The sequence below is a fragment of the Drosophila grimshawi genome, unplaced genomic scaffold, assembly GCF_018153295.1.
Source record: "Drosophila grimshawi isolate 15287-2541.00 unplaced genomic scaffold, ASM1815329v1 contig_44, whole genome shotgun sequence".
In the NCBI taxonomy this organism is placed as follows: Eukaryota; Metazoa; Arthropoda; class Insecta; order Diptera; family Drosophilidae; genus Drosophila; species Drosophila grimshawi.
Window position 1 is genome coordinate 16,186,335 of NW_025063240.1, and position 13,802 is coordinate 16,200,136.

Below are 13,802 nucleotides of genomic sequence, written 5' to 3' on the forward strand. Positions count from 1 at the left end.
ATTTAATTGGAATGCTCTCGCAGCAACAGCAACAAGAACCACTCTGACCATTTTCGCCTGCTTTTTTTTCAACCCCATTCGCAGAATTTATGCTGACCAAGCAAATAATAAGGGGCGAAATACATTCGCAGTTTGCATTTGCATGCTGAAAGGATTAGAAACCGGTTTTTTTGGTGTGTGCCACAAAAGAGCTTAAATCGCCTGGTGGTGGTCAGTTGGCAACCACCCACTGTGTGTGCGACTGGCTGTGATTTACTTTAGGGGGTGGTCATGTCTACAATTTCACAGAGAGACAGGGGGCGAGAGAGGGAGAATATTGAATGCAGTTGCGTCCGCACTTGAGTGTAATGGCCAAGCATTAGGGGGCGACACTTGAGTTCCTGTGCGCCGCATGTCAATGTCAGGCAGGCAGCAGGACGAATCACCACTGCCACCACTACAACCACCCCATCCACTTATGCAAATGCAAACAAAGCGACCGCCGCCCGGGCGACAGACGCAAGAAGTCACGTGCTGCCAACACCACCCAAAAGCCGAGCGAGAGTTGAACTGCACTAATAAGCGGCAAATAATTGGCAGACGAACTTGAGACTACCCCAATGCCTCAGTGGCCAAAGGGACGACTCCTTCTCATCCTTCGTCTCCTCCACTGCTGCTGCTGCATGGCACTAGAAAATCGATACGACTGCCACCCCAAAAAAATAGGAAGAAAATAAATAGCATGCGCCCGCTGCAGGTTGTCGATCCTTGTTGGAATGATTTTGTTTGTAGTTGCCTGGACATGCAGCCGGCTTCCAGTCAACACAGATAGAGAGAGTGTGTGAGAGAGAGAGAGAGAGGGATAAAGAGTGTGTATGTGTGAGAGAGTGAGAGAAAGAGCGCACGCTCTGCTGCCATTTTCTCTCATAATTGCACATTTGCTGCATATCCAGGTAAATTTATGTGACTCACATGTTGGGACACAAAAACCACTTTAACCCCACCACAAAAAAATAAAATAAAAAAAAAACCTAAAAGAAAAACCTCAACAGCAACAATTAGAATTTCCGGCTATAAAATAGTAGAGCCCATAAAGAAAATTTAGAACAGTCAAAACGCGTTAGGCCAGAACCACGTCAGACTGTCCAATCTTTGTCAGTCTGTCACTCTGTCCGTCAGCTTGTCCAGTTCTACAGCTGTCTGCGATTAGAACACTATACAGTGATCTCTCAGAAACTAGAACAAGTGAACTTAGGAGCTGTATCTTATCTAATTCAATATATCTTCAAAAGTATTTCAAATATAGGCAGTACAACAATCATGTATACTATTTTGAAAAGTAGGATTATTTCTGAGAATATTTCTATTTATTTCCAGCTAAACACAGATGGCCAAGAGTATTACTAGTTTTGTCTCAAAAGGTTCTGACTTACGAGTGACTACTGTGGCCACTGTTGTTGTATTCAAGTGTCAAACAAACCCATAGAGCACACCCGAAAAAAAAGACAGGCAAACTGCGTGATAGAAATCGCTTCGAGCAGCTCTCATTAACGACCACGTAACCGATCATTATGAGGCACAGCACTCGTAATGTGTAATGCATGCTGCATTTGCCCCCCGGCTGCATTCATCGGTGTCGCCCCCGCTTTGGCGGCAACGTCGCCGTGTGTTCAATGAGCCAAACGAATGAGTTGCGACAATTAATTTGGTCAACGATGCGCATCTAATAATGTGACTACAATGACGACAATGACGACAATGGGTTGGTCTGCTCGCCGACACAACAAAGCTCGGCTTGAACTCGCCTCCGATCCGATCGGTTTCCAGCTGGCAAGTGTGATATGACTGCCGGTTCTAGCTATATATGCACATATATCACTCTGATCCATGGCCAGGGGGCACTTCCCTACCTTGGCCAACTAAAACAGCGCCATAAATTAACACCACAGTCTGCAGTCTGAAGTCTGCCGCTCAGTGGGCGGTGCCTGGGCCATAAATGACCCACACCAACAACAACAAATGAAAAACAATTAACCGTTGCATGTTTCGCAGATGCGAGAATGTGCCAGATCGGAGAGAGAGATAGAGAAAGAGAGACAGAGAGAGAAACTAGTCGACAACTGGGAGGCTCAATCGTTCAGTGGCAGTGCGTGAGATCGGCCAAGAATGATAATGGGCCCTGAAATGGTAGTCGGACAAATTAGCGATCGTTAATCTAAGTTGTAGATGCGTGCTAATACGAACGAAAGGGGAAATTAAACAACAATCAGAGATTTAAGTGGGTTTGACTAAAAATGGTATATCGCAGCTAAAGATTAATTGTTCGCTTGCTAATTATTAATTAAACTAATTATAATTGCAGTTCTCAATGCATAATGCGTGTTGATTTTGTCAGATTCTGATTTAATTTAATAGTATTTGTATCACTCTGTGTAGTCCTAAGTATTCAATATACAAAGTGATGATTTTTCTCACTGCTTTTAAACTAGATTCCAAAGATTCTCTTAATGTTCTATCATACATATTCCCCATATTACCGATATAGACTAACTGTTTATCGTTTACAAATCGTATCTCGTAATCATCGACCCTTATATAAGACTCACTTTTAATGCGCACTGAGCCAAATCTGAGTCAGCGACAACAAATGCCAGTTAAGCTATAAAAACAAAAGTGAAACATGCTAAAATCAATGAACTTGAATTTCTCTTGCCATCAAAATATACAAATAATGGAAATTTGTGACAAGATGTGCAGCAAATAAACCCCGAAATTCGAACCCAGAGCGACGAATTCCCAGCGCTACGACAACTAAGGGTTGCAAAATAGAAAGCTACCCTCGACAATGGTCGAAAAACTGCAACTGCATGCAGTGCACGCAACAACAACAACATGCAACAACAACGAGCAACAACCCCTAAGCAGGACGACGGTCTCTGCCCCCCTCACCCAGCGGGGTTGGAATACAATGGTGGCACATTTCAGGCAGTGACAAACAACAACAATAAAAATATACTAGGCGATATCGAGACGATCGATCAATAAGCAGTTACTCACACACACACACACTTGCACACACTCTCGCACACACACTCACACACACTGGCACACACACCCATGAGGATTGCGTGAAATTTTTAGACAAAGCGGCGCGCGACGTTACCTAAATGGGGCCTACTCCCAGGCAGGCAGAGATCTGGAACAGCTGCGCAGGCGCCACAGTCGTCATCTTCTTTTGGTGGTTGTTTTTCTTTCCCTCTCTCTCTCTGTTTTGTTCTTTGTCTATTTTTCCGCTGGCTTCCACTTTGGTACAGTTACAGTAGCACGTCTCATCAGCTTTTCTAACAGTTGTTGGTGCTGCCCAAAAAAGGGGTGACAACAGCTCGTTCATGCAATTTGTTGCGCAATCATTGTTCAGACAGTGGCCATTGACAGCAGCCAACTGGGCATCAGCTCGTTGCAAGTCTTGTGCCTTGCTAATTGGTTTATCATTACGCTCTTCGTCGATACGATTGGAACTTAAAATAAGTGAAATGGTTTAGTTGCTCTGTTTTTGGAGTAGAGTAAATCTTTGACATAGTTTCACTAACGCTCATTTTATTGAATTGATATTTATATGAAGAACTTTTGCAATGGGTTGAATGTGTATAGATCGCTTGCTTCGGTTGCAGCCGAAACTTTTGAATCGAGTAAAACTTAAGAAATAAGTAAGAAGAACTTAGTAAGAGTCTAAAACAAAGATTTTCAAATCCACTTACAATATTCCAACTCTGTGTTTCCAAATCCACTGACGAAGTTTTCGTAAACATTTCTGTAAACAATTTGAAACTCAAAATTCAAACTCTGTTTTGCTTTGATTGAAATTCTTTACAGGGTGCATTGAACTCCTTGTTATTTTACGTTTCAGCTGCCCTGTGATCTTGGCACGTTCTTGATCCTGTTGTGAGCCACCCTTGGCACCTTTTTCAGTTTTTTTTTCAAAGACCCAAACGAATGCCTCAATTTTAATTTATGGCCTTGCTTTTGCGTCGATCAAAATACAGCTGACGATTGAGGCCGCTCATTGTTCCATTGAAAATTTCCGGTTTCTCAGTCTGTCTATAATAAGTTTTTCCTGCGCAGCGGGTCCAAGGATCTGATATCCAGTTTAGTTTTCAACACGCACTCTCCATCACATACGTATGTGTATATATTACAACTTTTCCCATGCTCGTTTTCCGACATCGCAAAAGATTTATGACAAAAGCAATTTATATGCTAAGAACATTGATATCTCTTATGGGAGAGCTCGTAAAGTCAGGGCTTCCTAATGCCATCCGCTCAACAGCCCAAGCTTTGTTGTCCACGCCAATTACTAAACGACACTTGCTGCGGGACACAGCTTCTGATTCCGATTCAGATTCAAAGAGAGAGAGAAAGAGAACTCCATTGACATGGATAATATTTAACGAGTCGACAAAAGCACAACTCAATAAATGCAGCCCAAAGATACTTTATGGGCTACTTATCGCCAAAATGTATCTACGGAGGGTGCTGCTACGGGTACTGCTACGGCTAAGTGCTTTAATGTAATACTCTGCCTGTGTCAGAGGAAGGAGGAGGGGAATGGGGGTAGAAGAAGAGGGGGGGGGGGGGACGGAATTGTCGGTCATATGAGGGCAACACTTCCGAAGTGCTTTGGAGTCGTCTCGTCTGAACAGAATACTTCAATCAGCGGCAAGTATTCACAGCTGGAAGTTCTTTATTCGATTTCAGTGTTGAAAATTGTGCAATTAAATCTTTGATTGACTATTGAGAAAGGGTTAATCAATACGACTGGCCATGTATATATATACACATAATAATCGAATGTTTTTCACCCGCATGGAAAATTTGTTTCACAGCTGTGATTGCATTTCGGGTGTTAAATGTTAATCAAATTAGCCACAGTCGCAATCAGTGTACACATTATTATAATTATTCGTATTTGTTGTGATTGAAAAACCATTTTTCTTTATTGAAAACAAAATTGTTGGACAGCAGTTTCTATTTTCCTGCTGCACTTCCCCCCCTTCTGTAATTTGTTTTTATTGCAATTCGCATGTCTGTAGTTGATCATTTTATTGTTATTTAATCCTTTTTTAGTGCAACTAGTTATTCAGCTCGGCACAGCACGTTCCAGCTGGCCAGATGTTTGACTAACGCTCAAAATGCCTTGTTCGCAGGATTAGCATTAACCATTGATGTGGGTTGTACAGCGGGTTGTAGAGGGAGAGCTGTTCTTGTTGTTGCATGCAGCATGTGTGCTGATTTTTGCACTATTGTGGCATTTAATCCGTATTAATTTTCATTAAGTGCAATGGGGTCTATAAATGTTTGATAAATGGCTGCTGCTGGAAGCACCCACAACCGAACAACAAGCACGTGACCTGACAGGCAGCAACGTGACTATGAAAATCCTGTTCCCAGAAAACGGTTGCTGGCAAAGCTGAGCAGTCAATGAGCCAAAAAAAAACAATTAAATACAGCAAATTTTGTGTACCTTAAGATCACGACAAGCCCAACTCTTTCCGCAAAGTTTTCATTTGCATTGTCAACTTGTAAACTATTTTGTAACATACTTTTAGGTTCGCCCGAAAACTAAATTAGATGCAAGCATTTTGTTGCATACTTTCATGGGCAGTGTCTAGCTTAACATAACAGCGCCTTAACAGAAAAGTTTAAAATCAACAGTAATATTTTTGAGGCCTGCAGCAATTGTCTGTTTGTGTAAACAATCCAGAAACACAACTTTGTACAACAACAAAACCCATTAAATACAGAATAAACTATGCAGCAGAGTTAGACGACATTCTTATTCCTAGTTATTCCACGTTTGTTCTAAACCACATACTTTGCGAGAAGTTCGTGCTGTAAATGGAGGCTGATGTAATGCATATTATTAAATTGCATCAGCCTGCAAAGTTTGCAAAGTTCCAACTCGTCTCATCCTGTTGTCGCTCGGTTTTGTTTGCTGGGTGTCCCCCCACCAAGTGTGTTGTGCTTGTGTTGTGTTTTTGTATGCATTTGTTTTAATAAACTTTAGTGCCGCACTTCAGTTCGGGGGTTGTTGGAATTGTTTGCAGCTGGGAGGCAGACTTGACGCAACTGCAATTGCAAACAAGACACTGCCGTCCCTCAGTGGGGGATGTTTTGCAATACCACGCTGTGTATGACGAAAAAACAATGTCGGAAAACTGTTGGGTAAATGTCTTTTCGGTAGCTGATAAGAGATAAGTTTAATGAGATTCTGTCAATGTGGCATTGGTTGTAGTTCCTTATCTTTGTGTGTCGGAAGAGTCAACAATACATATATATATATAAATATATAGATATTTCTTAAATGACTTTCTCTAGTATAGAGCGGCTAAGCATAACAAATAAACTGAACTATAGCACTAATTGGTGTATTATTTATCTTAATTAGTGAACATTATCTACAGACAATAAAGTTAACAGAAACTTTATTTATTTACGCTTGCTAATTTTAGCTTGAAATATGGAATATTTGATGGGTCACTCCTTATAAGTGATATTTAAATTTATAGTTAAGGTAAATTCAATCAAGTATGAAAAATGAGGGAAAAAACAGACAATTGAGTCATTAGGGAATCAGTATTGTAATTTGAAATGCAGAACGTAATTTTTGTTTATTGAACTTGCTTAAATATTGAAATGTGAAAACTTGTACTTGACTGAATCACTTTAGATTCATATTCTATGCCAATATCATTTAAAATACACTGTATGTTGTATATAATAATTTATAATAATTTATGAAACTTTGCCTAGAATAGCAGGTTTTGATTTGCAAGTTGGAAACACCGCTGTAGCCGCAAGTTGTGACAGCCCCCCTTGGGTAAGCGACGCCCATGCGTAGACTTAGCTATAAGCAGCGGTAAACACTTCAGACACACAATGGCCCAGACTCGGAACAAACGTATATATCATTTACAATGAATTGTAGTTAGATTTGTAAATGGCAGGCGCCTTTCGCTTGCTCGCTGCTCGCTCGTGACTCTCGCTCGACAACAGGTGCAACAGCAGCCACCAGCAAGCAGCGCACGCCACCACCTGGAGGTCGAGACTGGGGTAGACCATTTGACCCCAACCCCCCGCCCCTCTCCCTTCAGCATCGCCTTACCCAGCGCCAACCCCGCTGGCCAAGAAATGTTTGCGTCTGGCATTGCCATTGGTTTTCCTATTTGAATTAGTAGTAGTTGATTAAAATTCATTAAATTTTAATTTATGCATAGTTTTGTGTGTGATTAAAGGCACCGAAACACGTCAATATAAATATAATGAAAATATATAAAATAAAAATAATAGTATAATCTAAATACTGTGGGCGTTGTCCCAAATGAAAGGCAACTGGTTCTGGTTCCGTCTCAAACATTTATTCTATTTCTGGTTACGTGAAAACGCTTTTGAAAGTCAAAAGCAACAAATACCAAACAGAACAAACAGTGGTATATTGGAATTTTGTTTGATCTGTCGACCGCCTCAAGCGGATCTCACGTACGTACGTATATATATGTACATATGTATGTCTGTATTGGATATGAGAACTAACCCAGAACTCGATCTCGGGATCAGTGAGCAGTTAGACAATATGCCTTCATATGCATAAGTAAGCACGCCAACAATGATTTAATCAATTGCTAAAATGTGCTTTATTATTCAGGTTCATGACATAAGTTCTTGCCACCCCTACAATTAAATTCTGGCATTCCGTGAAGCAGCTGGTCTATCTATATCATTACTTAAGCAACGATCGGGGCTCATTGTGCTGTGGATAATAGTTAATGCTCAAACGATTCGAACAAGTGTCTTTTGTTCGTCATCCAGACAAAAGGCTGGCCAATTTACATTTTGACTCTGATTTTGATTTAGTTGCGGAAACATTTTGTTGACACTCTCTATTCCAACTGCTAACTGCTTAATGAGGCAAGTGTTAATGTCTTTGACTTTTGATATGTAAAAGTTAATCGGATTATGGATACCCTCCTAGCAAATAACTTGCTTTTAACTTGTCAACAATCGCTTGACCACAAACGTACCTGCGAACGGGTTTAATATTTTATTTATAGTCTACACGGGCAGAAGCCGTATGTTTGTCCTTGAATGCGCCAGAGTTCTTAGCACTTATAAAGTAACTGAATCAGGAGGCTTGCTATTAAAGTTCTTTTGTCAAGATTACATTAAATAAGAATTAATGTCTCTCAGGGGATTAAATAGACCGCAATCATTTTTAGAAATTCCGTTTTATTGTTGATCTTTAATTTCAGTTTGTTATCTGATTCCGCATCGTTTCTCTTCCCCTTTCCAGTCGTAGTCAAAAAAAATAAATATTAAAACATCATTAGAATTCATTATTTCGCAAATATCACAACATTTGTTTTTATTCATTTTGAGTTGTTATTTTATCATGTTTCTTAAATACGTATTAGCAAATATGTACACAATAAATTCAATAAGGCAAACTTAGTGACTATGAGTAAAGAATACTTTGCAACAATATGTAGAAAGAGCGATTACTGTGTATATGGCAGGGATGATTCTCTAGCAATGTATCCATGCCAGCACAACGCTCAGTAGGAGTGCCAGACTCCACTTTAGTCTTGCTCCTCCATTCTCCGCCGCCTCCTCCGCGGGCAGACGAGCCGAGGCGACAAGCTGCTCCTCGTTCAGTTTGGGACGAAAGCTCCAGTCGATGGTATTCGTCTTGCAGATGTTGCCAAACACTCTTGCCGAGATCTTGGGCGTACGTGTGCGCTCCGGCGAACTGAAGTCCACATGGTAGAGACCAAATTTCTCCGTGTAGCCAGCCTTCCACTCGTAGCTGTCCATCAAGCTCCAGGTAATATAGCCCTTCACATTGGCGCCATCCTCTATTGCATCCAGCACGGCGGACAAGTACAAATTAATGTAGTCCACACGGGCATAATCCTCCAAACCGCCACGATCACTAACACCATTCTCCGTGATAATCATCTCGGGTCCGTTATACTCACGATGTATCCACATCAACAAATTGTACATGCCCTTGGGATACACCTGCAAAGGGAACAAGCCAGTTGAGAACTGAGCAACAAGGGAAAACTGCTTTGGGGGTTCATTGAACTAGCACCTGCCCAGCACAACCCTCAATGTAAAGCCAATTTCGCCCAGCCCCCTTTTGTGCTTGAGTCACCCCCATTTTTATACCCTTACTGAAGGTTTCTTAGTTCAAATGTGCAACAAGTTGAAGGATATATTTTTAATCTAATGTCGGATCGGCTCAGCAGGAATTATTGGTAAAAATCGAGTTTTGCTAATCATACCTTTTTTGTTTCTGTAAATATCTTAACCCAACTCCCCCATCAGCATACGTGCACTTCCTTTAAGTCTAAGTAAAGAGCATTTAAGCTGCGTCATCCCCAAAAAAAATGACTTCTCTTTTTTTAATCTTGGCTAAGTAGTTTGTGGCACCCTCTGACGTTTGATAAGACCAAAACAGCTTGTCATTATTCACTTACTGACAAAGCTTCCGACATAAATCCAACTGCGGTTTGCATCCCTCTTAAACCCCTTAAGTCCCCCCAAGTCCCTAGCTTGAGTATTAGCTCATCCCAGTTAATTAGCGAGTTCGCTCGTGACTGTTCCAGCACTTAATTATGGATTGTTTAATATAAGTATGACTTACCTTTAGCCAGACGGAACCCGAGCCGGGCCAGTCGACGTCAGCTTGGCTCTCGACAACGCCCATGTCGTGATTGAACGACGGTATCGGAAACTTGCCAGTGTTATTGTGTCCATTCGGAGTCACCAGATTGCTGGTGTACGAGTTGATGCCAAAGAAATCTGAGGTGCCCTTAATGCGATGAATCTCCTCCGGTGTGAACTCAGGCAGGCGAGAACGCGATCCAAAGCCCTGTTGCTTGCTCATGTTCCTGATGCGCTCGATCATCACCTTGGGATAGTTGCCATGCTTCGAGAAGATGGGATGTGCAAACCAGCCAATATAGAACTGCATTGCCCGCTCGGATGCCTCACGATCCTCGGCGCTATCAGGATTCTTTGGCTCAGGCCACGAGGTGTCCACTGTGATGCCTATGCGACCACCCTGTCGCTGCTGGAACTGTTCCCGATACATGTGCACCACCTCTGCGTGCGCCTTGAGCAGATTGTGGCCGCACAGATAGGCCGGGATGCCTGGGAAGTTATACGAGGGTGCCATATAATCCACACCATATCCATGCTCGCACACATGCCACGGCTCGTTGATTGTGGTCCATAGCTTGACACGATCGCCATACATCTCCAGCACCAAGCGTGCATAATCCTTAAACAATGGTATTATCTCGGGATTGGTCCAACCGCCCAGCTCCTGCAGCCGCTGCGGTAAATCCCAATGATACATGGTAACCATGGGCGTGATATTATACTTTAGCAGCTCATCGATCAGATTGCTGTAGTACTTGATGCCAGCGGTGCTCACATGATTCATATAGCCACCGGGCATGATCCTCGGCCAGGATAACGAGAAACGATACGAGGTCACATGCAGTTCCCTAACCATTTGGACATCGCGACGCCACTGCAAAATTCAATGAGACACAATTCTAAATCAGATATGCGACAAAAGAATGCCAAGTATTTGCTAACAACCAGTTGCCCTCAAAATCATTAACACCACATATATTGGTCATTGGTGTCTACACAGGGGCTTGTTCATTTTTATTTTTTCCTATTATTATTTGCAATGCCTAAGTTGACACGTTATGTTGTTAGCACACGAATCTGACTCGATGTCGACTCTAAGTCTATGGGGGAGTCCAGCGGCTTGGATTCATTAGCTAAACACCTGCGGACAGGTCGATTTGTATGCAGATTTTGATATAGTTGTGTTATAGGCAATTTTATGCTACATGAATTAATCAATGACAAAGTGTAAGATAACATGGCCAGTGACATGGTCGGATACAATTCATTGACTATTGATCAGTTACAGTTTAATTACACTTTAGGATATAATTGAGCGAGCTATATTATTATAAATATATATTTTATTATCAATAATACATAGTTGGTTGGTAGTAGCAATTTGTGTGACATTTTTATGTCTTTTTGTTTTTAATAACTTTAACAATGTTGTAAGTTGTGCTGATCTACATATTCGAAAAATATTGTTAACAGCTCGGGTGTCTCAAGGATTTTGCTTTCTGACAATATTCTGCATATTTCAGTGGGTGTCATAACAACCTCTTATAAATACTATTAAGTGGCTTGTTGACATTTTGAGAGACTCTTTTGAAGCATTCTACTTTGAAATGCATTAGGTATTTATCTTTAGTATCTTATCTAACTTTTTTTTAAATTAGAGTGTCTTGATTCATTTCGAAAAAAAACTCCGCTAAAAATAATTTTGGTAAAAATCGTTGAATTTCATTCTTCCTTCTATATAGTATAGTAATATATTGTGTGTAATAACAGTGTAAATTCTTTATAATTCTAGGCCTGAGCTGAATAGCACTAAGAAATACTTTATTAAATCTTTTCAATAACCTTCTCTTTGTACTTATTTATTTCATAGTTATTTATGATTTTAAAGCTTTAACGACTTTGCTTAACAGCCATTAAAATTTATGGCAAATTTTTGAATAAAGTTTATTATGATTTGCTTGGCTTTATCATAATAAAACCAATTGATTTACCAATTGAGATGTGTTATCTGTTCGACGCAGCAATTATTCACAGTTAATAATCGCAAAGTAATCATTGCAAGCAGCAACACAATTTGGAAGCATTAGCCAAAGTTGTTAAAGATAATTTGGCAAGTAAGTATATACGACTGCATAGTGGATACGATAATTGGCACACATTTGCCTCAAAAGCGCAGCTGACAAAGTTGATAGTGTACAGGCCATCATTCAAAATGCGACACTTATTATTTGCATAGTTTAGTTTTGTTTTGCATTTAATTGTCTGTCTATACTTATGCCATTGGAAAAACGCATAAATTCTGAATCAGTGACCCAAAGAAACACCTGTTGCTGCTACCAAGATTGAGGAGGGGCAAAGACTAACTAATTATTCGAGCAGAGTTTTGTTTTCTGCACATTATTAAAGAAATATTTATGACTATGATTAATGAACTAGACTCAGACGTATAATTATTTATGAATTCAGCGTCTACAGTTTATTCCAAAGAAATTGAAGTCATTGAATTGACAGCACGTGTGTGACAACTGTTGATCCGGTCTCATTACAAATAATAGTTATAATTGCTTACCTGATGATAGCTATCCGCCGATATATCGCCATTGGATTGATCGACAATCTTTTCGCGATTATTGTGTGTGAGATAGTCCCAAATGGACTCGCCCTTATCATCCGCATTCCAACCCCCCTCAATTTGATATGACGAGGAACCGACGCCCCACATAAAGTCACTGGGAAAATGACGTGCATTACTCGATGGATTGTTATACGTGCTGAAACAAAAATCAAGAAAAATACCAAAAATAAAGTTCAAGTTCGGCATTATTAAAAGTTGGTCCCAATTGTTTAAAATTTGAAAGTTGCCGAAAGCCAGTTATCATGTAATATGTCTTCTATACAAATCAAAAATAAATACCATGCGACAAAGGCCGTAATTCAAATTAATTTTATACAATTGCATTTATTGGCATTATATTGATTTTGATGATAGTTGAAGGTCAAATTGTGCCATGGATAATGGCAGAATGAAATACGCATTCAGAAAAAAGGCCTTGTCATTATCATCCAGCTATGGCTAAGCTTGGCAGCTCAAGGCATTTGACAATTTTGTCAACTAATTCGATTTGGTGCTTTCGAGCATAGCAAATCTTAAGCAAATCTGTGGACATTTGGTTCACTTACGAGGCGGCTCCACAGCGACTGCTCTGCTCCAGCGCCAGCGACAGCAGCGCAATTTTCAATAGCATATGCCACATTTTTAATAATTAATACTAATATTTATATAAATATTCACAATATCCTTTATCACACTGCACTTAATCCTTTATTAGGGCGACACTTTGCACAACTTCAAGTAACTTCAGCGATGAAAACTATTCTCGCTGACTTCTTGATTAATGTTGGCACTCTTCGCGAGTTTTCTGATTGAGCGAGTTTAAAGCGAGCGTTTTGAGCTCGTCGCGGAACGCTGACAAATGAACGCTGCCGCTTTGTATCCTAGCGTTTTTAAAGCAAATCGATCTCAATGAGAACCGCAAAGCAAAGCGAAGCACAACAAACCAAAAAAACTCACCTCCGAACGAGTTCTGCTCAGCAGCAGCAACTCCCAAGCAGGTGAGCTCTTATTGTTCTTGTTGTTGTTGTGATTGTTGTTGCTGTTGCTGTTGTTAGTGTTCTGGATGATATGAATATGATGTTTGTGATCGGAAGAGACGTCATTTGGAGAATGCTGGACTGTCTGGTTTATGGATGGGGTTCGATGTGAGAAATTCCCCGTTATAACGATTCACGCGTTACGTTTATTGCCATAGGAAAGACAATTAAATTGGTCATCAACAGGCTTTTATTTATTTTAAATTTTGGAATACAGTCGCTTTAACGGAATAAAATAAAAATAATTAATTTATTATTTATTTATTTTAAATTATTATTTCAATTGCCTTATGACTAGGCATTAGGCAACCGATTAATAAATAATCTAATCAAATTTTCCACAATGCATAAGTTTTCAAGTTTAACTCAGTTTTCATTTCTTATTGTTATTTTTTGTCACTCATTCGAGACAAATGCAAGCAGATTTTTTGTTTAAACAACTGTAGATA

General features: G+C 40.2%; 1 protein-coding gene across 1 annotated transcript; it reads right to left on the bottom strand.

The window, feature by feature from the left end:
• Positions 1-8,373: 8,373 nt before the first annotated feature.
• On the bottom strand, positions 8,374-13,124 carry LOC6557996 (myrosinase 1). Its single transcript, XM_001984009.3, has 4 exons — positions 12,883-13,124; positions 12,272-12,473; positions 9,683-10,576; positions 8,374-9,054 (listed from the first exon to the last, which is right to left on the bottom strand). The coding sequence occupies exons 1-4, from the start codon at positions 12,954-12,956 to the stop codon at positions 8,560-8,562; spliced, it is 1,665 nt and encodes a 554-aa protein (XP_001984045.1). The 5' UTR covers positions 12,957-13,124; the 3' UTR covers positions 8,374-8,559.
• Positions 13,125-13,802: the final 678 nt, after the last annotated feature.

Coding starts and splice junctions, on each gene's coding strand:
- LOC6557996 (XM_001984009.3), bottom strand. CDS start 12,956: ATGTGGCATATGCTATTGAAAATTGCGCTGCTGTCGCTGGCGCTGGAG. Junction 10,577..12,271: donor CGGCGGATAGCTATCATCAG/GTAAGCAATTAT, acceptor TGAATTTTGCAG/TGGCGTCGCGATGTCCAAAT. Junction 9,055..9,682: donor CGGGTTCCGTCTGGCTAAAG/GTAAGTCATACT, acceptor TTCCCTTTGCAG/GTGTATCCCAAGGGCATGTA.